General features: G+C 42.1%; 2 protein-coding genes across 4 annotated transcripts; both read right to left on the bottom strand.

The window, feature by feature from the left end:
- Positions 1-992: 992 nt before the first annotated feature.
- Positions 993-9358, bottom strand: LOC120052464 (AN1-type zinc finger protein 5-like). 2 transcript variants are annotated; one of them, XM_038999389.1, is made up of 6 exons: positions 9248-9358; positions 7334-7548; positions 6943-7057; positions 6630-6751; positions 6322-6429; positions 993-4673 (listed from the first exon to the last, which is right to left on the bottom strand). In XM_038999389.1, the coding sequence occupies exons 2-6, from the start codon at positions 7491-7493 to the stop codon at positions 4525-4527; spliced, it is 654 nt and encodes a 217-aa protein (XP_038855317.1). In that variant the 5' UTR covers positions 7494-7548; positions 9248-9358; the 3' UTR covers positions 993-4524. The 2 variants fall into 2 exon arrangements, with proteins under 2 accessions (XP_038855317.1, XP_038855318.1); XM_038999390.1 differs by having other exon boundaries at positions 7343-7548.
- A 353-nt stretch (positions 9359-9711) lies between these two features.
- On the bottom strand, positions 9712-22939 carry LOC120051811 (perilipin-3-like). Of its 2 annotated transcripts, none has more exons than XM_038998696.1 (8): positions 22839-22939; positions 13143-13237; positions 12644-12839; positions 12462-12541; positions 11489-11840; positions 10905-11266; positions 10566-10781; positions 9712-10381 (listed from the first exon to the last, which is right to left on the bottom strand). In XM_038998696.1, exons 2-8 carry the CDS (start codon positions 13212-13214, stop codon positions 10244-10246), a joined length of 1416 nt encoding a protein of 471 aa, XP_038854624.1. In that variant the 5' UTR covers positions 13215-13237; positions 22839-22939; the 3' UTR covers positions 9712-10243. The 2 variants fall into 2 exon arrangements, with proteins under 2 accessions (XP_038854624.1, XP_038854625.1); XM_038998697.1 differs by having other exon boundaries at positions 22844-22927.
- Between the last annotated feature and the right edge of the window lie 637 nt (positions 22940-23576).

The following is a 23576-nucleotide window of genomic DNA, read 5'->3' as shown; positions in this document are numbered from 1 at the left end:
CGAGATGTCGTTCTGCATACCACTGCGCCGTTATTTGTCTGTTGTGGCCTGCCTGTTAGCTTGCATGATTCTTGCTATTCGCCTTTGACCTCTCATCTCTCACACACAGGACTGCCACTGACTGGATGTTTTTTGTTTGTCGCACCATTCTCGTAAACCCTAGACACTGTCCTGTGTGAAAAACGCAGGAGGGCAGCCATTTCTGAGATACTGTATCCGGCGCGCCTGGCACCAACGATCATACCACACTCAAAGTTGCTTAGGTTACTCGATTCACCCATTCAACAAACGGTAACTGAATGCCTCAATGCCTGTCTGCTTTATATAACAAGATACGTGACTCACTGTCTGTAGAAGTGATCAATTTTTGTGAACGGGGTGGTGTACCAAATAAACTGACCGGAGTGTGTGTAGTAAACAACTTACTCAACACATTTAAAATAGTTGAAAGGTGAGGTATACCATCATCATTAAGTGTGGAGTGTCCCATTTCCAAAACAGAAGTCACATCTGAGGTAGATTGACACCTACTTTGTTGCTCAAATCCAACCAAGAGTAGTGAATGGCTGCTGATGTGGAAGTGGGCAGGGCTCTGTGGCATGGGTATACACAGCTACTGCACACATGGACATGGCTGCCTCAGTCTATATGATATGTCGGCCCTCATGGTAAATTCTAGTTAGAGCCAGCATCCATTCCAGTTGAACATTTGGTGACATTGTGGACACCCATTTGTCTCTTAAGCGTTTTGCCGAGTCAGAGAAACACATCAGTACAAAGCATTGTGTAAATGTACAGCTGTACAACAATAGGCTACTGCAATATTAAGTGTTGTCCATTGAATGTACTCCAGGTGTTGGGAGGCTGTGATGGAATGTTAGGCTTTTTATAGGATAAAACAGTCTCAAGAGGAAAGTCTGAACCCATGAACCCTTCTTTACCATATCTGTCCTGCTTACCCTCAGCTGTACAAATAAATACAAAAGACAGTGTAAATTTAAAATAAACTTTGATTTTATTGTTTTATACTTACTCATCATACAACCCTACATTTGTAAAGAAAAAAACCAAAAAGATATCTGGTGTTGTTTCTGGGGGACTGGTGTGCACCAGTCCAAAGGACTTGACTGCACTTTTGCAATTTCCTGCAGGAGAGATCTACAATTTGTAACATTCTGGAACTCAATTATTGTCTGTTCCATCATTTCTCATCAGTGGAATGAGTCAAGCACTTCACTGTATTTTATGGGAACTCAGTTCTGCTGCAACACATTGAGAGAATATTGCCAGATTTGGTCACCCATTAGCTGGTTACTCATCACAGATCAAAAGCTTTTGTAGTAATGGCCGCAAGATGAGTACAATGATTATGTTAAAGTGTGCTAAAGACAAACTTGACATCAACATTGTAAAAGTGCAACAGATTGAAATTGCAGTGGATGTTTTCGTAACATCAATTCACTGATTCTGATCCGGTTTAGTTGATCCATTTACATACAATTGCAGTGATTCAACAGATCTTATTAAGCCTAAAACATAAGCTCAGTGGGCCCCACAAGGGAGGCTCAGTGTGGTCAATTCCAGAGACAAAAATAGCTTGATAAGCATGACCCCATCAACCCGTTGGTAACATTCAAACTGCTCACCTTTTTAAATGCTGGGATAGTCTGAGCAGTCAAGGGAACTATCAACCTGCAACACATCACAATTGCAAAGACGACAGTCAGCCAAAATGAAGGACAAGCCGACACTGTTCCCTTGCCCTAGAACAGAGTACACTCATCAGGTACACGAGGCCACGCATCTCTGCCCCATTTTAAAAAGTCAGTTTAGTGCATACTCTTAAAACCGAAACATCACCATGGGGAATAAACCAACAGCAAGGAAGGTTTTTCAACTCAGACAGCCTAGCCTTAGCTCATCATACACACTTCTTCTCAGGCCCTCTTCTTACATGGTATCAAAGGCACCGCACCATCTCCACTCAGATACTTTAAAACAGTGTGAACCCTAAGATCCATGAGTGTCTGAATACAAATGATAAACCAGAGGACTCATCTCGTAACAGGGGCTTTGCGCTCCGGGCTAGGCTCAGGGACAGGCTCTCTTGGTGTCTGCATGCCAAGGCCCTAAGCCGCTGCTGCCCGCCCTTCACTAAGACATTCTTTAACTGGTAATACTACCCAGGCTAACACGCCAATCACAGGTCTGACTAAATTAAGTCTAGGTTATTCCCTGTTTATATAAAGAGATCTCATTCAGTTCAGACTTTCTCCTTGTTGTTTTGCCAGGTGTTACACTTGCTGTTTTTCAGTATCTGCTTTTTCCACACAATATTTTTCAATGACATCTGCTATGTTATGAAAAAGCATGAATTGTAAATCAATGTTTGATACACCTTTGATTCAACAATGCAAAACTGCCACAAATAGTTTTGAAATGAACTAGTGTGACCAATCCTGAAAACAACCACAGGGACACCAAGGCCCTTGCTGAGGAGTGAGCCAGTTAGTAGCAGTACTTTGGACATAGAAGGGATGTGTTTGACTGTAGAGTTGAGTCACTGAATCTCAGGGCAGTCAGGAGGAACTGGAAAGCAATCTAGCATGACACTGTCAAAGATAAATATGTCATCCAGGGTGATTTTAGCCCTTTGACTAAATTCTACACCCTGTTTGAAGACACAGGAATTACCTGTGGGTGAAACAAAATAAAAGGAAAACCAAGCAGTGCCACTGCACTTCTTTTAGGGTAGTTATGAAAAGCACTGTTATTCACACATACTAATATTTTGATATTTTTCTCCTCCCCTATTATCTGGCGACATTCTACATAAGATTATACTACATGAATAGTAGTCACATGGTATTTACAATTGAAAACACAGTAGAGTCCCATTAACTAGAACTTCAGCCAGTCAAGGTTCCAGTAACGCATTGCATTGTGCTAATGCTGTGTGTCTTAACATTCTTGCTCGTTTTTCTGTTTATAATAAACAGTTATTCATCGGACTGCACATGCATGCACATTTTGATCTTTCGGAAGTAGCTAGCTAGAAGCGTCTTCGAAAAAGGACTCATTTGGGAGGACATTATAAAGCACGCCACTGTCATTCTGAAGTAATTCACTTCAGCTGACAATAGAGGTGTGTCACTATGGAGATTAATTGCCAACCAGTTCAGTTATCATTCAGCATATGTCAGTGGTATGATGGTGGTTAAGGACAAAGAGGCTTAAAGTGTAAGCTATATGGAACAGAAGCAGGTGTTCAAGGAGAACACTACATTATGTCCTGCCTGCATGGGAAGAATATGCTTTATTCTCTGTAGCCAACCTGCAGAGATCCAACTAAACTATAAAGACCCAGAGGCTGAAGAAAACAGAGTAGGTTAATTTGCACATTCAATGTTTTGTGCTCTGCAGTTGAGACTATTTGTTGTGTTTTGATTCCAAAATAATGGACCTTTTATGTCCACTCTACTCCATCACATATCAGAACTTGTATTTTCAAATGGTTACATAATCAGATGGAAATGCTTAAATAGAATTGAAAGGTTAAGTACAAATCAAATGATTTGCGGACACATGCTGCCAATCCTCCAGTACAAACCAACCAAATGATTTAAAAAATAAATAGAATGCAATCACACAATTCAAGCTAACTACAATATATTAATATAGATCTTCTGATGTCATTCGCTCATTAAAACAAAAAAGGAAAAATAACAGAACTCAATCACTCAGTTATGTCAAGGCTATCTCGATAACCCCACCCCACCCCAGCCCTGCCCCACCCCCTCCAATAACTAACTGTTCATGCACCCAACATCAGTATGAGAAGTCAATATATCGAAGAGAAAACATTCTTGAATGCAGAGACTTGGGAGTTTGACATGTTGTGAACTAATCACCCAGAGGGAAACATTAAAATAAAACAAAAGGCCAATTTGACAGAAACTAGACAATGGTTTTTCTTTGGGAGTAAATGAATGTAAAGTCTTCAAAAGATCTTGCTGATACACACAGAAACTCCCAGTATGGATCTTAACTTGACCTCCCAATGTCCTTATCCGAGCTGTGGCATGCTCTTAAACAGGTTACTTCTGTCTCATTTGAATTACCTCGCAGGGATAATATAAAAATAAGTCCCCCCAAGTTAACAATAAAAAGGGTAAAAATGTAATGCCTTCCCTCCCCACAGCAGACAAATGCCCACCTAACCCTACTGCACTCTCCCTGACTCTCAAGCAAGCTACACACACACACACACACACACACACACACACACACACACACACACAGACCATCTCCCCACATGGGAATTCACACACACATTCACACTCCAGCAGTCACTCTAGGAGAGAGAGAGGGAGATACCAATAAAAGGAGTGGCTGGACAGGGGCTATGACACTGCCACCCCACCCACCTTATCCTACCATGAACAAATGAAGCCATTTTATCTGGTATTATTCCATGCCGCCATTGTTCCAAATTTTCGCGTCAGAGACTTTTCTACTTAGTCCTCATAACTTCTGGATCTTCTCAGCCACCACGATGGGGTTCTCCTTGCGTATGCGGGCTGCGGCGGCGCCTCGGTAGTCGTAAGGACAGTTATGTTTGTCAGAGTAGCGATGAATGGCGCAGAACAGGTTACCACAGCGACAGTCGAAGCCTAGAGAGTGAAGAGATGGACAAAGTTAACATCCAACCCTATCTACGTCTCAGTCTCCAAGGTCAGTTCCAACCAACTGGACCAAGATGAAAACCTGAGATGTGTAGTAACAGTGTGCTTTCTTAGAGGGTGGTGAGCACAAGGCTCTTCCAAGAGATTGTTGTATAGCAGTCCAACACCACGGTAGAGTGCAAGCCAACAGTACACTGTGAAATGCAGTGGATCGTGAAATGCACCACTAACCTGCAGTATGTTGCTCTCTACACAAACAGCAATGTGATAGGTGGACTACTTTCATACAAGTTGTAGTCTACGTTTGGAATAGGAACTATTAAATAAACGAGCAAATAGAAAAAAAATTACCAAAGATTTAGTTTTAAAAAACAGCCAGTAAGGACAATGGCATCGTGTTAACATTCAGTCTTGAGGTCTCTGTGCTATTTTTGCACTGTGTGTGATAAATATGATGTTCTGACGTTCAAATAGGCGGATCAATCATGTCTATTGAAAATTAGATATAATTTAGTTTGTGTAGCAGATTTTAGAATTTCTTTGAAAAAAATAAAATAAACATACCATTGAAAAAGCATCAAATCAACACTCTACGAGAGCAGTAACATCAGAGTCAGTTAAAAAAGAAGAAGATGTATCTGAACGAACTAATTAGCCCTGCATGCTTCCATTTCCCCAGGGGTAAAGATTCTAGACAATCTCAAACACCTAAAAGCTAACTCAGAAAATAAGTCCTTTGCACTCGAGCTCAATGCCCCATAAACCATTTGAACTCAGCAGCCACCTGCCATGTGTGTGCTGTGCGCCCTGAAACCTTCTGTAAGGTGTTCACCCACTACCCACTGGTTGAAAACACACTTTGGTCATGAAATTTCACTTCCTTATGTTATAAAATACATTTTACCAGAACAAATATGATTCTTCATGTCCTGAATCATTCAGTGGGGTCTTTCTCTAACATGGTATTAACATTATATCCTAAAAGTCAGCTTTTGTAACCTAATACATCCGGTAATAAGCACCAATCTCTGTTGACAAAGCAGTGACGCTTTCTCACAGCAACTTGAGGATTTTACATGTTCTGGTAGTCATCTGCAAAGTAGTTTCCGCGGGTTGCAAAAAGCGAAATTAAATGTAAAATGCTTAAAAAATACAACGCTTGCAGTACGGCTCAGTGTACCGTTGACATTTCAAAGATACATGTTTGTGTGAAAAATCTTTAAATAACGAAAATTTCGCATTAATATGACAAGTGTATATTATAATATGAAAATACTACATGTCATGTCTCAAAATCAATATCTATCTTACCTCTATATTGTTTTATGCCCTACGGATTCGAGAAGAAAGATGAGTTCAACAGTGAGCCATTCAGTTAGACTTAATTCTCACAAGGCATCCAGCCTAGCTGATGCAAAAATATTTTCCTGTTATTTTACCACTTTTTTCTCTAATTTAGGGTCCCTAATTTCAGCTATCCTACAAGGGTAAATACTCCAATAACTTTTGAATGGATTGTGAGAGACAAGGTTTGGACCATTGGTTTTCTTAGAGGAGTATCTACACAATTACCATATTATTTTACCCATTGGTCAAAAGATGCGTTTCTGATTGGACAGCCTATCTTCCGTCTTACCCGTCAGGCCCACTTTCTTCCGGCAGGTGAAGCATCGGTTCTTCTTCTTATTTTTGTCAGGGGTCTGATCACCATCAGACGAGGCCTGGGCTGCCTCCCCCACTGGCCCTGTTAAAATACAACATCTAATTGAACCTCACAAACAGAGCTACCCATATATTACTGTTGAAGTGTACCCTCGGGTGGCTGCAACGTAGTTATGTATTACAAGACAAGACAGGAGCCATGCCATATACTGCTGATGACTGCTACTGGAAAACAGTTTGGAAACCAAGAAAGTCTCAAGCTTTTTCCCCTGTTGTTCTAACCAGTGTTTTTGGATGTTCCCTCGTCCTCTTCCTCATCAGCCCGGTCTGAGTCAGTGGCTCCAGTATCCTGGGAGATACTCATGGCTGTCATCTGCTGGGTTACTGGGCTGGGGGAGTTGGGACTGGAGACACACATTCACACAGACCAATAATGAGGTGAACAACTGAAACCATAATCCAATCTACTATGGAACTCCAAAAAACAATGATGAACAAAAGCCTCTTGAGCAACAGCTTACTGTCAATGTAATGGATTCCATTTAGCAGTCTGTGTGTTTGTTTGCAGAGACAAGCTGATTTTATGTCAGCATACCTGGATGTCCTTTCCTCGGGCGGAGTGAACCCTTCCGTGCTGGGTTCCGACGTTGTGCTTTCCACTGACACACCAGCTGCTCCCGGGGACCCCACTGGCGATGAAGCTGCCGAGCCTGTGGGTAAACCACACATTTATATAGGACACAACTGAACACCCTCCCCCCCAGTTGTTGACCATGAATGAATTGTACCTATATTGAATCATATGCCACATGCTATTGATTACCTACATGGCTCCAATTAACAAAAAAAAGTGTTGTGTTTCACAAACTGATAAATCACTCTCTTGCTTTATAATGCCAAGGTTTTAGCAGCGATTGCTACCTCATTCTCCAGCCCCTTTTAGCAACCCACCACCCTCCTTTTGTATCCCTCTCCCATCTTCCTACCTTTCTCACCTGGGGGGCTGGAACGGCCCCCTCCCTGTTGTCTCTGTAGGTGTTCCTTGTAGCAGACCGAGCACATACCGTTGGTGCGGGGATTACCATAGAAACCACAGCCCATAGTGCAAAGCATTGGCACCTGCGTCTGATTGGTCTCCTGAGCCATGCTCTCTGATAAAGGGAGGGGGGAGGGGGGGTAAGGGGGATGGGAGAGGATATTCCTGAAAATAGGGTTGAAGAGTTAGTCAAACTCACGGCCATTGTTTACATGAACATTTCTATAAAAAGGCTAAAAGAGCTTGGAGACCAGCATTGGAACAGGAGAGCAATTCTGAAAGTGTTAGTGGTTTTGCTAGGATTAAGTGTGAATGATTGATTATTGGTTTAGTGTATTAGAGATGATCCTGACAGATCTAATCTGTATGGTACTGGTGATGAGTGAACTATTTTGTTAGATACAATACAAATACTGTTTATTGTTACTAACATGGAGGCTACCCAATCCAGAGGCTATGCTTTATTCTGTTAAATTAGGCTTAGAATTTTACACCCGTAGCTTTCAAACCACAAACACAACTTGTTTACTTCATTTGAATGGTCAGATAACACTGACAGTAGAAACACAAGCAGTTACAAATCACAATACTCTATTACACATGTGTAACGGATGTGAAATGGCTAGCTAGTTAGCGGGTACGCGCTAGTAGCGTTTCAATCAGTTACGTCACTTGCTCTGAAACCTATTAGTAGTGTTGCCCCTTGCTCTGCAAGGGCCGCGGCTTTTGTTGAGCGATGGGTAACGATGCTTCGTGGGTGACCGTTGTTGATGTGTGCAGAGGGTCCCTGGTTCGCGCCCGAGGTCGGGGCGAGGGGACGTACTAAAGTTATACTGTTACACATGCACCTGGCTGGAAGTAAAACTGAGATATTCCGTGTGGTAGAGCATGGCGCTTGCAACGTCAGGGTTGTGGGCTCGATTCCCACGGGGGACCAGTACGAACAAATATGAAAATGTATGCACTCACTAATCTGGATAAGAGCGTCTGCTAAATGACTAAACATGTTAAATATCATCAGTCACCATGACAATACATATGGGGTCATTTTCCATGAACGCTTTGGTACTCCTTGTTTTACAGCATGGATAACAGACCAACAACAAAAGACACATCGCAAACTGTCTGACAGTGCCTGTGTCACAAACAAAAGCTTGCTAACTCTAGTGTGTACCGAAAACAAGTGTTTGTGCCTCGATAAACCAAGAAATACTAACTCTGCCAAGGCTGCCAGGATAGCCTAAATTCAATTACAGCGCAAGCATCATAGCTACATGTTTTGGTCGGTTCAAGCAAACTTGAAATCAAAGAACAAAACACTAAAATGATGGCATTCCCTTGTCATAGACTGACAATAATTGGCAAACTAGCTGTCTGGTTAACTAGTTAAATTAGTAACTAACGTTACTGCTGATCATCAACTCAGGTCTTGTTTGTTCGCAGTCGAAAACAATTGCGTCCTCGCTCAAAAGCAAATAGCGTTAGGCTAGCAAGAGACTGTCTATTTAGTTAGCTACAGTAATATTTAGCTAGCTAATTCATTGAAAACAAGGACCAGCGGCGACGTCATATTTTTCATGTCCTGAATGTAAAGATGCACTAGTTTATCTGGGTAATGATATTTATTAGTCAGACGAATTACATTGAATATGTAACACGACTTTGTTTTCACACAAGTGTCTAAACGAACGTTAATATGTACTGCCAGCTACAACTGCTATCTGGCTAACGTTACTATAACTAGCTAGCATGAAGCGCTAACGGTACGCTAGCTTGTAGTCAGCGGGAACGGATCTGACCGGATTTAATAGGTTTACATTAGCGAAACCGTTTCTTGTTTGTTATTATTAAAGCAACCCAGTACCTGAAATACGAAGTGATGAGCGGTGTTGACGACCTTAGTCTCCAGAAATGTACAAGTAATCGGTCCCTTCTGTGCGCGCGGCCTCCTAACCAGCGCTAGCTCCCGACATTCGAAACCACCGTGACGTAATTCTAAGCAACAATTCATTATTTTCTCACCATGCATAATATCCCCATTTCATTTGCCAATAGCATCGTAGAAACGCGGTGATATAATTATATAAAAAAATGCTTGCTAATGAGTCAATATCAGCTCCCTACTACAGGTTCTTGGAAAACATGTTTGTGTGTTAATTGGAAAAATAAAAAAAGAACAGCAAAGTACTTCGACTGGAGACAACATAACCAATTCTAAATATTCACTAGGCAGTACCAACTAACAATGAGTGAAAGATGCAGGTGAATGAAATCCTGTATTATATAAAAAGCTGAAATAGCAAATATAATGGACTACAAGCCCAGGAGGAGAGTCAACAATACTTTATTGACCGTATTAGCAATCAAGAACAACAGCAAGACACCCTTCAGGAGCTTACACATACAGAGGAGAGCACAGAAATGTCACACCAACTTGTCATGACCCCTTTTTGTACATTTTTGAGGATTAATGATCAGTCACATGTGGGGTTTATAAAGCATTTCGTACAGTTAGTGTTACAGAAAAATACAATTTGTTTTAAATGGTTCCTTAACATTCACAGATTGGAGTGTGATTTACAGCACAAACATGGCCATTTTAGTAGTCATCCCCTTCTGGAGAATATACAAAACAGTATTGTGATTTCCATATGCATGTACCATGTTATCATCAGCATTGGTTTATACTCACAAGTGTGTGTGCAGTAAGTGCGTAGAAAGCGCATAATTTACTGCACTGTACAAAACAATGCACACACCATGTCAGCAACATGTTAATCTAAGGCCTCGGTCACAAAGCAGATGAAGTGCAAGCCTTTTTGAAGTAATCTACTCCAACCTGTCGGTCCTCAAACCAAGCCTAGGTCGGAGGGCCTTTATCCACAGCCTGCCTGTCCTCCCCCTTCTCAGTGAGCTGGGGTGCAAAAGGTCCCACCAGCCAGTTGAGAGGAGTGTTATTGAGCAGATACTCCATTACGCCATCCAGAGAATGTCGCACCTGCGAAAATGTGTCAATCAACATAAATAACCTCAGAGTGATTCATAATTATCTGTTATGATGATGTACATGCAATGTGTTGGTTGAAATATTAAGACTATGAATAAATAATTAGAAACCAGCAGCTGGTGTATTCATAATGAATACACACAGGAAAAATGGAGCAACAGAGAGTTTGGTATACCTGTGTTAGATGATAACGGGTCTGCTCCAGGAGGTGGGGTGTGAGGGTGCTAGTGTTGCCCAGAGAGGAGTGCAGTTCTTCAGCTGCTTTCTGTGCATTTGCCAGCTGGTCCTGGACCGCACTGGGCAGGCCCTGGACGCTGGACACCACACCAGAGCAGGCAGACCGCAACTGGTCACTGAGACCACGCACCATCGAGAGTGTTCGCCACTCTAACTGCAACACAAACAATGACATTTACAGTTAGCTGTGGTTAACTAGACAGTGTTTATTAAGTTCCCCAAGTACATTCATTCCCATGACTACTTTGTCAAAACAGACTAATTTGAGACTCCCTACCGCAGTCTGGTCTTTGGGACCATCCACCTTCCCGCCATCTACTTGTCCATCTTTAGGCTGTTTCTCCTGCCACTCCTTCCAGCGCTGCAGCAGCTGCTCCGGTGCCCCTCCCAGCTGTTGGTTGGTAGCAGCCAGGGTGGAGCGGGCGTTCTCCAGCATGTCCAAGGTGCTGGTGATCTGGGTTATGGTGGCATATGTGGTGTCTCTGGCATACCGGGCTCTCACCAGGGACTGCTCCAGGGCCCGCTCCTGCACCTTGGAGGATAGCTTGCCCAGACGGATAAAGTAGCTGGGGCTAGAGGGGCTAGAGCCCACCACTGGTGCAGTAGCCACCTCGGCTGTTGCAGGCTCGGCCAAAGCAGCTGAACAGGAAAAAAATGAAGATGATCTATAAAGGATAATTCAGTCTGAGATCAGAGCTACTGATTTTAGTGCCACCCTGTCTACATACACATATATTAAATGATCACACCATCTTGCAGCTCTAGACCTGACTCAGCAGCACCCACACCAGGGATTGGTTCAAATCCATTTCAGTACAGTCCATTCAGTGGTTACTAGTTCATTTTCTCATTCATACTGACCCAGCTCTCTGTCGCTGAGAGGCAGGATCTGGTCCACCAAGTTCTCAGAGTGGCTGAGGGCCAGGCCCACCCCACTGCTGACCATCTGGCCCACACCAGTCCCCATGAATGAGCTGAACCATCCACTGGCTGCTGCTTGGGTCATCTCCACACCCCCAAACACTGCAGCCATCATAGCCCCAGTCATGGTCTCCTTGGCCCCAGCCATGGTTTCCTTGGCCCCGGTCACAGCCCCAGTTATCGACTCCTTTGCCCCCAATACAGCCCCAGTCATGGTGTCCTTGGCTCCAGACATGGCCTCCTTTGCCCCGCTCACAGACTGGTACATCATGCCCACTGTGTCTGAAACCAGCTGTGGGAAAGAAAATATACAGCTCATTAAAAAGCTGTTATAAATATACGAGGTATTATATATCTGCAGGAGCAACGGTGACAACCATGGGAAGCCTCAACCATGGCCAGCCTAGACAACATCTGGAAACAACGCACTCTCTCAAAAAAATAAATAAAACTGGACCTCACATGTCGTCTGGACGCCTTTTACTGCAAATGCCTCTGCCGCATACTGGGCATCACATGGTGCGACCACATCCCGAACCACAATACAGCGAAAGACGGACCAACCCTGTCTCCTCCCTGATCAGTGCCTCCTGACTCAGACTATTTGGTGACTTGGCCTGATCAAACCCACCTCTAGAGCCCACCCTCATCCTCAAGGAGCCTTCCCCCAACTGGACACGCCCAAGAGGACGACCTACTCAACCTGAGACAAAAAACCACATCAACCTGGGACCTGACCCAGAATAGGACAGCGTGGAGATCCATATGTTGAGGCGCTATGCTCCAAGCGAAGATTAGTGACTGATGGATGAGATATCAAGTAGTTTACCTGTCTTTTCTTGGGGACTTTAGTCAAATTGGATGCATGAGGAAGCATTGTTGACTAGTCAACATTAGATTTGGAAAGTTTCACCTTGTCAGCTGGCTGCTGGAGGATTTGCAGTTTTTCCACCTTGTCCAGTCCCATCATGGCATATTGATTCACCACAGAAACTGCAACAAATTATGAATCAATTCCTAACAAAAAGCGATCCACTAAAATAAAATAATTTTAAAAATGATGTCTGTCTGTGGTCACTATGCATTAGAACTCACTCTGTGGCTCCAGTCTGTCCAGGAGTGGCTTGGAGCCGGTGGTGGCGGCTGCCCCCAGGGTGCGCACCCCGCTCTCGGCAGCATCCATTACCCCCTTTAGAAGGGGAACGCTGTCCTTAGTGCTGCTGTAGGCGTTGGACACTACGCCACACGCAGAGCTCACCAGGGGGATGCTACCCACACGGGACACAACACTCTGGGAACAAAACACACAATGCTTATAATTTAGCAAGGTTTAAGAGAGAAGAAACAGCCATTGTGCTGCCAATTTCATATTGCATATTTAGTTTGCTTTGTACTGATAACTCAACTCTGCACACAGTTTTTGTGTGTGCATATTACAATTGAGGAGTGCTTGCATATTTCCAATGAATCAACTTTGAGTGCCTATTCTCTGTGAAATATTGAATGCTGGTTTCAAAGTTATCCGTGTACCAGACCTTTCATGAGAGCTGTGTGTTGTAGAGTAAACTACTGTCCCAGTGATGGTGCTCCTCACCTGCTGATCTCCATTAGCTGGCTGGGCTATAGCTGCTGCACTGGGCTCATCAGTCTTCTCGCTGTCTGCCATTGTGCAGGATTTTTCTTTAATTTCTGACATGAAATGACTTGGTTAATGAGACAGAAATTTTACTTGCTTCAGAAGACAGAAATTTATTATCCAGCTAAACAACAGCGATGGGATTCATCATTACCCATCTGTTAGAGGACAACCCAGGCATGTTTGCTTCATTTGTCAAACAACAGGATACAGCCAAGATGGAAATGGATAGGGCAGAAATGTAGAATTATTCACGTCACTGGACAGAAGTTGAACTGCGCAAGGATGACTGAAGTCTTGTGGTTTCCAATTATGTCTCCCACAGCCAAAATATGAATATCATTATGATGGAGGCAGATACAGTAATTGTTTATATTACAAACAAACAGTATAGCTCCTCTGCTACAGGTCTATCTGGGCCCATCTCACTGCAGACCAAAGTAATGTAGGCCTTCATTGGGATGTTTGCTGTTATAATAAAGATGTTGCAGTTTGATCATGTGCTTTTTATATTTTACCTGAACAATTTTGGCAACATTTTTATTTGATGACATCACAATTGAACATGAAAATCCTGCAGAACTTTGTTCATAATGTCATGGTGATTCTGAATGTGTTTGTTATTCAATTGGATGATAACATTTGAACATAGCAACTTTGGTAGAATGTTTGGGCCAAGAATGTGCCAAAGTTGATCCTGAATTCAGTTTTGGTGGCATCAAATTTAAGGCCATTTGAGACCAAGCTGTTTGTACAAAAATTTGCCTTTTAATTATTATTATTTTTTAATTCAGGAAGTTGATCAGTCTGTACCATTGATGGAACAGGTACATCTTTCTGCAAGACCAACTATTTTCATCTATAGCGGTAAGAACATTTTATTCCTCTGCAGAGGACAGGCCTATAGCTTATTTTTGTGTACTGCTCAATATTCCATGTCCAAAAAGGCACAGATGTAGGATCTCAATTTGGTCACTTTGTTGCTGAGAATTTTTCTGCACAGCAAATGCAAACTTGTAGTCTATTCGAGGTTTAAAAAGGCTTCTAAAGTTTGTAATTTCCACTTTAAAAATGTCAGACTTAAATTTGCCCCAGGGTTGTAATACGAGTCCGGTCTCGAGACCACATATTGAGCATATCGGTCTGTAATTTCTTACCAAGACCAGCGGAGTAAAAAAAAAAAAACATAATTATCAGCTTCCATTCAGTCAGCGGATAAAACCGATTCCCCAGGCCAAATATATACACTCCTTTCTTGAAACATTAATATTGTATCGCCTATTGAAACCTGGGATTCCTACTTTACTCGTAACATTACTGTCCTTTACTTTTGTTGAAAGATATCCTCAAACTTTGTCTGAATTTAATTGACTTGTTGGTAGGGAAGAGTGGGGGAAATTTGCACGCTCACTATTAGTAAGGGGAGACAGGGGGAAATTGTAACAGTATTTATATCTGTTATAGACATGTTTGCGCAGTGTTGAGCCTATTGGGCCATCAGTGTGTGACATGCTCGTGATGCTGAAAGGACAGCAAGCGTAATACCAGCGCACTCATGTAGGTTGGAGTGCACTTTTTGTAAAACACAAAGGGCCAGTGGTGTAGTAGAGGCTATACGCAGATATACGCCGTATACACACTTTGTTTTTCAGTGGGCATTACCTATACTCACTTCTTAATCCCTACTGTTTGCGTATCAAATTAGTGTAGTGGAGGTATACGACTTATTATTTATTAAGGATCCCCTTCCTTGTTTCCAGCAACACCAAGGCAGTTATATACACAATTTAAAATATAACGTTACATTTCATAACACCTTACCCAATAGATTTAGTGTGTTCCCTCAAGCCACTACTCCACTATCACATATTTACAATACAACATCAACGTGTGTGTAGTGATGGATTCTGGGTTCTAACTTCTAAACTTGAAATAGGGTTAATTATCAGGTATTCTATTGAAATATTGAGTACTAGGGTTTAGAGGGTTTACACCAGAAGTTAATGGTTATCTGTAGGAGGAAGGTATATGGTGGGTGCAATTAAGCTTGGAATGTACTGAGTGTAGGGAAAACGATCATACGTGGCAGGCATTGATAAGGGGAGAGAGTCTTGGATTAGTGATGAAGGGGGTCAAGGTCAGGTCAGGTCACGTTAAGGGAGAAGGAAAAGTTTATTGCCCGTATCACTTAGTTTCCTGCCTAGCAATAAAGATACAATGTTTAGCGAGAAGGAGGAGACTCCACCCAAAGTGGGGTACATATACCACCACTATAGTAAACATGTTTTTGTCGATTCAGCAGTTCGATCCTTTGGGAAGAATAAACTTGGTCTAAGCTTTCATAGTATCCATCGAGTTCTTACTCTGATAATTAGAACCTAACAGTAGATTGAGTGTCTTATGTGTATATATATGTCTATGTCTCTTCACAGTCCCCGCTGTAGTACAATAGAGAAATCATGCACAAAGTAGCCTAAACAATTGCAAAGCACGTGAAATATATGCATCTGCTTGCAGCACGAATAGCCTAGTTTCAGCAGCATATCATCTGCAGCCAGCATGAGTGCGCAGCTCTCAACTGGTTGTCGCATGGAGCAGCTCACAGAATGACATCGGTAGCCGGTAGGGTAGGAAAGACATTTCAACTTATATCTACCAGTAAATGCTAACTATGGCAACAATGGGTATGCAAACCAGGTATTGAAAAAGTTTCGTCCGTAGTCTTGGTTTGTAGGCTATTTGCGATGTGCAATTCAGTCATCATACACTGTTTGTATGAACATTTCTGAAGGCTTTCCCAAAAAACCTTCCCAATTAAATGTTGACCGCAATGCAGGCCTACCTGATAGAATGCTATAAATGCTGATTTGTATCAATGGGGAGGGCATTTGTTTTGCTCAATTGAAATAAGGGACAACTAAAAACATCTTTATTTTTCCCACACCTCAAATGGTCTCCTGATGTAGTTCAAGGACATCAGATTTTTCTTTTAAAATGTTTTTTAAAAGTAGGATTTTGAGAGTGAAAATCAGAAAAATCTTTAGGAAAACTTAGTACGTCACACAGGGCACCTTTCCTTCACACAGGACCCTCTTCTCAAGGCACCACTTCACCACTTCATTGGGCCGATGGAAAGACAGCAGTCACATAAAGCATGATGTTAAAGGATAAGCAGTCAATTCACTTCAACAAAATAAGCCAGTATGTCACAATCATAAGAATACAAAAACATAACCATTAGACTAAGCATTTCCGAATTGCAATGTATAACTGACTTAAAATTGCAAAACACATTTCACGTTTAGCACAAAGTAACCAGTGATCTAAAGTTTAAATGCAAGAATGTTTTCACACAGTCCCTGTGCCCAAGAAAGCGAAGGTAACCTGCTCAAATGACTATCGCCCCGTAGCACTCACGTTGGTAGACATGAAGTGCTTTGAAAGGCTGGTCATGGCTCACATCAACACCATCATCCCGTAAACCCTAGACCCACTCCAATTCGCATACCGCCCCAAAAGATCCACAGATGACGCAATCTCAATCGCACTCCACACTGCCCTTTCCCACCTGGACAAAAGGAACACCTATGTGAGAATGCTGTTTATTGACTACAGCTCAGCTTACAACACCATATTACCCACAAAGCTCATCACTGAGCTAAGGACCCTGGGACTAAACACCTCACTCCGCAACTTCCTGACGGGCCGCACCCAGGTGGTAAGGGTAGGCAACAACCCATCTGCCACGCTGATCCTCAACACGGGGGCCTCTCAGTGGTGCGTGCTTAGTCCCCTCCTGTACTCCCTGTTCACCCACGACTGTGTGGCCAAGCATGACTCCAACACCATCATTAAGTTTGCTGACCACACAACAGTGGTAGCCCTGATCACCGACAATGATGACACAGCCTATAGGTAAGAGGTCAGAAACCTGGCAATTTGGTGCCACGACAACAACCTCTCCCTCAATGAGAGCAAGACAAAGATGATGATTGTGTACTACAGGAAAAAGAGATCCGAACAGGCCCCCATTCACGTTGACGGGGCTGTAGTGGAGTGTGTCAAGTTCCTTGGTGACCACATCACCAACAAACTATCATGGTCCAAACACACCAAGACAGTCGTGAAGAGGGCACGACAACACCTTTTCCCCCTCAGGAGACTGAAAAGATTTGGCTTGGGTCCTCAGATCTTCCAAAGGTTCTACAATTGCACCATCGAGAGCATCCTGACCGGTTGCATCACTGCCTGGTATATGGCAACTGCTCAGCCTCCGACCGTAAGGCGCTACAGAGGGTAGTGCATACGGCCCAGTACATCACTGGGGCCAAGCTTCCTGCCATCCAGAACCTATATACACTAGGCAGTGTCAGAGGAAGGACCAAGAAGTTGTCAAAGACTCCAGTCACCGAAGTCAGACTGTTCTCTCTGCTACCACACGGCAAGCGATACCGGAGCACCAGTCTAGGTCCAAAAGACTACTTAACAGCTTCTACCTCCAAGCCATAAGACTACTGAACAATTACTCAAATGGCCACCTTGACTATTTACATTGACCCCCCCCATGAGTTTACACTGCTGCAACTCGCTGTGTATTATCTATGCATTACCCCTACCTACATGTACAAATTACCTAAATTTACCTCTACCCCCACACATTGACTCGGTACCGGTACCCCCTGTATATAGCCTCTGTATTGTTATTTTAGTGTTACTTTTTATTTTTTACTTCAGTTTATTTAGTAAATATTTTCTTAACTCTATTTCGTGAACTGCATTGTTGGTTAAGGGCTTGTAAGTAAGCATTTAACGTAAGGTTGTATTCAGCAGATGTGACAAATAACATTTGATTTGATTGATTTGACATAAGTTATTTTCAAAAGAGATGGCTAACAGGAAGTGTGCTGCAATAAAAAAAAAAAACACAGTTCCACTTACCAGATGATGATCATTTGAAAGTTAACTTCTTGTTGAAAGTTATTCTTGAAAAGGGACAAGCTAACAAATTAGCAACAACATTTACTTTGATAACACCTGCTGCAGCCGCTGCAAACTAGCCTACAACAAAAGCTAGCTAGCTGGACCGTGGGAAAACTACTGCTTGCTATTGCACAGTGGCCTGTTGGCCTTCGAGAATGCAGAAGTTCCCATAGGTTTTTGTAAAAGTGGTCCCACTTATTAGAAGTCAATGTGATTGGTTGATACCCCTAATATAGTTGAATGGCCGATGCCCTCTATCAAGCATCTGATGGCCTAGCCAATGGCTGACTTAGCTAGCTAGATTTATCTGCCTAGAGACCACCAAAGAAAAAATATTAAATCAGGATTTTTTCTCTTCAGTGTTAACCCTTTCCTTTCTAACAAATTGAAGATATTAAAATCAGAACATCTTTGGGAAAAAAACATTTGTATTATTTTATAGATCCTTAACCTTTCTCTGAAAGCGTAGAAGTCCCTCATTGTTCCCCACTGTGTTCGGGTTAGTAATAATTCGTAGAGTGGCTCTATTTGCCTTCAGCATGCATTTTTTTCACCATTCTGAATGTCTAAAGAATCCATATGTTCTTCTGAATTATGAACACAGAAATACTGGACATTTTTCCTCTTATTATGGTGGCGATTTGACCAAATTACATTCATAGTCTTGAATTGGACTCGCATTTTTCTGGTCTCGGTCTTGACTTGGTCTCGGACCCCCTCTGGTCTTGGTCTTGACTCGGTCTCACTTTAGGTGGTCTCGAACACAACACTGATTTGCCCTAATGAAAGATGTATCAACACCTACAAAAAAATGCCCATTAATTATAATCCACATAATTTAAACTTCCTGTTGCTGCAGGATAATTTTTCTGCTGTAGCAAACTTGCTCAAATTAAGATCCTACATCTGTATGGTGATCTGCTGTTGTTTTGCCTTGTCTTTACTTTGGGTTATGGAATGTCAGAAGTCATTGATATGTCATTGAGGTGTAACTTATATACAGAGTAGAGGTCGACCGATTAATCAGAATGGCCGATTAATTAGGGCCGATTTCAAGTTTTCATAACAATCGGTAATCGCCATTTTTGGACACCGATTATGGCCGATTACATTGCGCTCCATGAGGAGACTGCGTGGCAGGCTGACTGCCTGTTATGCGGGTGCAGCAAGGAGCCAAGGTAAGGTGCTAGCTGGCATTAAACGTATCTTATAAAAAACAATCAATCTTAACATAATCACTAGTTAACTACACATGGTTGATGATATTACTAGTTTATCTAGCGTGTCCTGCGTTGCATATAATCGATGCGGTGCCTGTTAATTTATCATTGAATCACAGCCTACTTCGCCAAACGGGTGATTTAACAAGCGCATTCGCGAAAAAAGCACTGTTGTTGCACCAATGTGTACCTAACCATAAACATCAACGCCTTTCTTAAAATCAATACACAAGTATATATTTTTTAACTTGCATATTTAGTTAAAAGAAATTTATGTTAGCAGGCAATATTAACTAGGGAAATTGTGTCACTTCTCTTGCGTTCACTGAACGCAGAGTCAGGGTATATGCAGCAGTTTGGGCCGCCTGGCTTGTTGCGAACTAATTTGCCAGAATTGTACATAATTATGACATAACATTGAAGGTTGTGCAATGTAACAGCAATATTTAGACTTATGGATGCCACCCGTTAGATAAAATACGGAACGGTTCCGTATTTCACTGAAAGAATAAATGTTTTGTTTTCGAAATTATCGTTTCCAGATTTGACCATAATAATGACCTACGGCTCGTATTTCTGTGTGTTATTATATTATAATTAAGTCTATGATTTGATAGAGCAGTCTGACTGAGCAGTGGTAGGCAGCAGCAGGCTCGTAAGCATTCATTCAAACAGCACTTTACTGCGTTTGCCAGCAGCTCTTCGCAATGCTTCAAGCATGTTTATGGCTGTTTATGACTTCAAGCCTATCAACTCCCGAGATTAGGCTTGCAATACTAAAGTACCTATTAGAACATCCAATAGTCAAAGGTATATGAAATACAAATGGTAGAGAGAGAAATAGTCCTATAATAACTACAACCTAAAACTTCTTACCTGAGAATATTGAAGACTCATGTTAAAAGGAACCACCAGCTTTCATATGTTCTCATGTTCTGAGCAAGGAACTTAAACGTTAGCTTTTTTACATGGCACATATTGCACTTTTACTTTCTTCTCCAACACTTTGTTTTTGCATTATTTAAACCAAATTGAACATGTTTCATTATTTATTTGAGACTAAATTGATTTTATTGATGTATTATATTAAGTTAAAATAAAAGTGTTCATTCAGTATTGTTGTAATTGTCATTATTACAAATATATATACATATAAAAAAGGTTTTTTATTTTTTTTATTTTTTTATTTTAAAAATCGGCCGATTAATCGGTATCGGCTTTATTTGGTCCTCCAATAATCGGTATCGGCGTTGAAAAAATTATAATCGGTCGACCTCTAATACAGAGATGCCAAAATCTTTGGACGTCACTATATCCAATTGCCATAGAGACAGTGGACAAACAGTATTCTGTCACCAAAATCGTATCTTTTCAAAGCAACATCACAAAGCAATTTCAAATCCCTATTGATAGTTTTTATTACAACCGCAATATGGATGTGTAATTTTCATGTCAAACTGATACTGTGGTAGCACCCAGCCCCGTGGCTCTGGTCCCTGGCCCTGTTCAGCAGGCCTCACTGACCCTCACCTACATGGGCACAGTCAACCTGCCACCCACCTCAGAGCAGGCTCCTAAAGTAAAGGTGGAGGAGACCCATATCAGATACGTGGACACCATGAAGGATCTTCCAGATTCCTCCTCTCTCATCAGCCATGAGAGCTCTATAAAAGGTTCTGAAGGTACAGTCAGGGGCTCCTGGGAACCATAAACTTCCCTCAGGCTCCTGACCAGGCGCCACCCCCACAGCAGTCCAAGAACAGCCCTCTACTGTGCCTACTCCAGGCCGTTTCTGTCGCAGCTGAAGGAGGAAGTTGGGCACCCTCTGGGCTCATCCCCTTAGCAGGCCCCTCTCCTGCTGCTCTCCCCTTCGCTTATGGTCCATGGCAGGCACCTGTCTTCAGTCACCCAGCAGAGCGCTACAACCAGAAGGAGTACTGGCAGAGGTGCATGCAGTACTACCAGCATCTGTCTGATCAGGAGAGGTGGAACCAGGTCTGCTACTACATGGACCTGATGCGCAGAGCAGAGTTTGCCCATACGAGAGAGTTCTACATACACATACTGATGCAGCTGAGGAAGAGGAAGGCCCAGTCTGGACCCAACCATGCTGAGGGTGTGGACAGGGCAGCTGAGCATCCTACCAGCAGGCAGCTTATAAAAACCACTGAGGAGTTGGTCTGCCCTGATAACATCCTGAAGAGGCTTACTTCCATTCTATGAGTGATGGAGCTGGCCAAAAACATGGGCCTCCTGCCTGCCTCAGACTCCGAGGCATCCAAAACATGCTCTGATTGACTGATGTGATTGAACTGACTAGACTCCCATTGAACTGATTTCACATTTAACTGTGTTTCTTATATTCGTAATACTTGGTCAGTATTAATACCTATATTAAGCATCTAAACAGAAATTAGTAAAAAAATGTGTCACTGTGTGTAGGCCTACTCTTCTCTCATTCTTAGTGAAGGTAACATGAATGGAGAGGAGACTAGTTTGGTATGGTAATACAGTTCAGTGCTCCTGGGTCAAGGTCACGACTGAAGCTATAAACTACAGAACAAACATAGGTGGAAATACAACAGACAGACTAAATGTAGGCATACTTGTTTAGAACTGAAATGATCGACAGTGAGATCTTCACTTACACTGTGACACCACTGGAGCAAAGTCTGTGTCTCTCATATCTGATAACAAGCAACAGATAAAGAGAAATATAATACTAGAGCAATATATTTTAATAACTGTGACAAGCTTTGCAACTAACAATACCAAACAGTTGGAGGGGGGGAATTGACATTATTTTGCATTGAAGGTCTACACCTTCGAACAACCACATCCTGGTGAGTGTTCAATCTACTATCAAAAAGCACTCTCTGTGACCCCTGCAGCTAGTAGGGCAGGCCTAAATGGCAAGCACGTTAGTATGCAAGCAGTGAAACACTGACTGATTGTATGAAGAAAGACTTGGGCCCCAGCCATAGCCCATATATATATATAAAGGTCCCAGGCATAGAAGTGAATGGTCCTAGCAGCCTACAACATTACGAGTCCAGATCTAGACTCATGTACAGTTATGCCAAGTGAAAGTGTGAAAAATACTATTTTACCAAGAAGAAAATAATAAGAGGTCTGCACTGAGTGGCCATTTGCAAATTTGCTGCTGTTTTGAAAGATGGTTCAGCTGAACTTTCCCCCACAAGAGGAATTTTCCTAGTACTGTAATAATATTAACAGCGTCTTTGGGAAATAACTATTGAGTCATGTAACTTGATTAACTTCTATCGAAATAGGCATCTAAACAGGCACTTAGGCAGACATCTAATATTACAGTAGAGTTTGTTAGTAAGCAAGCTAGTAGTCACGAAACGTGGCGATGTCTTCAAATTACTACAATTGTCATGCTTTTTAAAATATATGTTTGTCGCTATAAGTTGTAATTGTATTTACTGACCTCACCGATCGTATGCTCCTGTCCTCCTTTTATCTGGCTGCGAAGTTAAGCCGAACTAGCTGTGTCCTGACCAAGCCCTCTTGACAGCACAATTGCAACACATGATGGCTTAGGAAAGGCAGGGTTGTCCAATTGTCCATGAAAGTTAACCAATCACAGTAAACTGAAACCAAACTAGCTACAGTAGCCAATGAATGTTGTTTGCTTATATGAAGCAATGTAGGCTAACAATTATGATATCAATAGTTGTGCCTGTATGATGATGGTAATATATTTTTGAATATCCACAGCCATTTGTCTATAATGTCTGTGAATGTATATTTATGTAAGTGTTGTGTTCATGTCATAATTGATGAGGAGACTGTTTTAGCCTATTCCAATAATCATTTTGATTATAAATAGAGGGGGAACAGTTTTAGCTAACTGATAAAGTCTCTCCATCTCCAAGTACACAACCTGACATTGCATTAACAGATGAAGAAAAATGTCTCACAAAAGAGAGTTTCACGAGTTCAGCTTCTCACCATCTGAGGAACATGTCTGAAAGGGTAATAGTCAGTGGCGTGCATTCATGGATGCCAAGGGAAGCCAGGCTACTCCAAAAAAATGTACCAAGATAAAAACATGAAATAATGTATCTTTTGTCTCTCTGTGTTTCATAATGTTCCTTCAATACGCAAGAGACAATGTATTTACTGCCTTAATTTTGCCGGGCCCCTGGAAGAGTAGCTGGTGCCT

Source organism: Salvelinus namaycush, chromosome 8, assembly GCF_016432855.1.
Source record: "Salvelinus namaycush isolate Seneca chromosome 8, SaNama_1.0, whole genome shotgun sequence".
NCBI lineage: Eukaryota > Metazoa > Chordata > Actinopteri > Salmoniformes > Salmonidae > Salvelinus > Salvelinus namaycush.
This window is presented reverse-complemented; position numbering and strand designations above follow the sequence as displayed.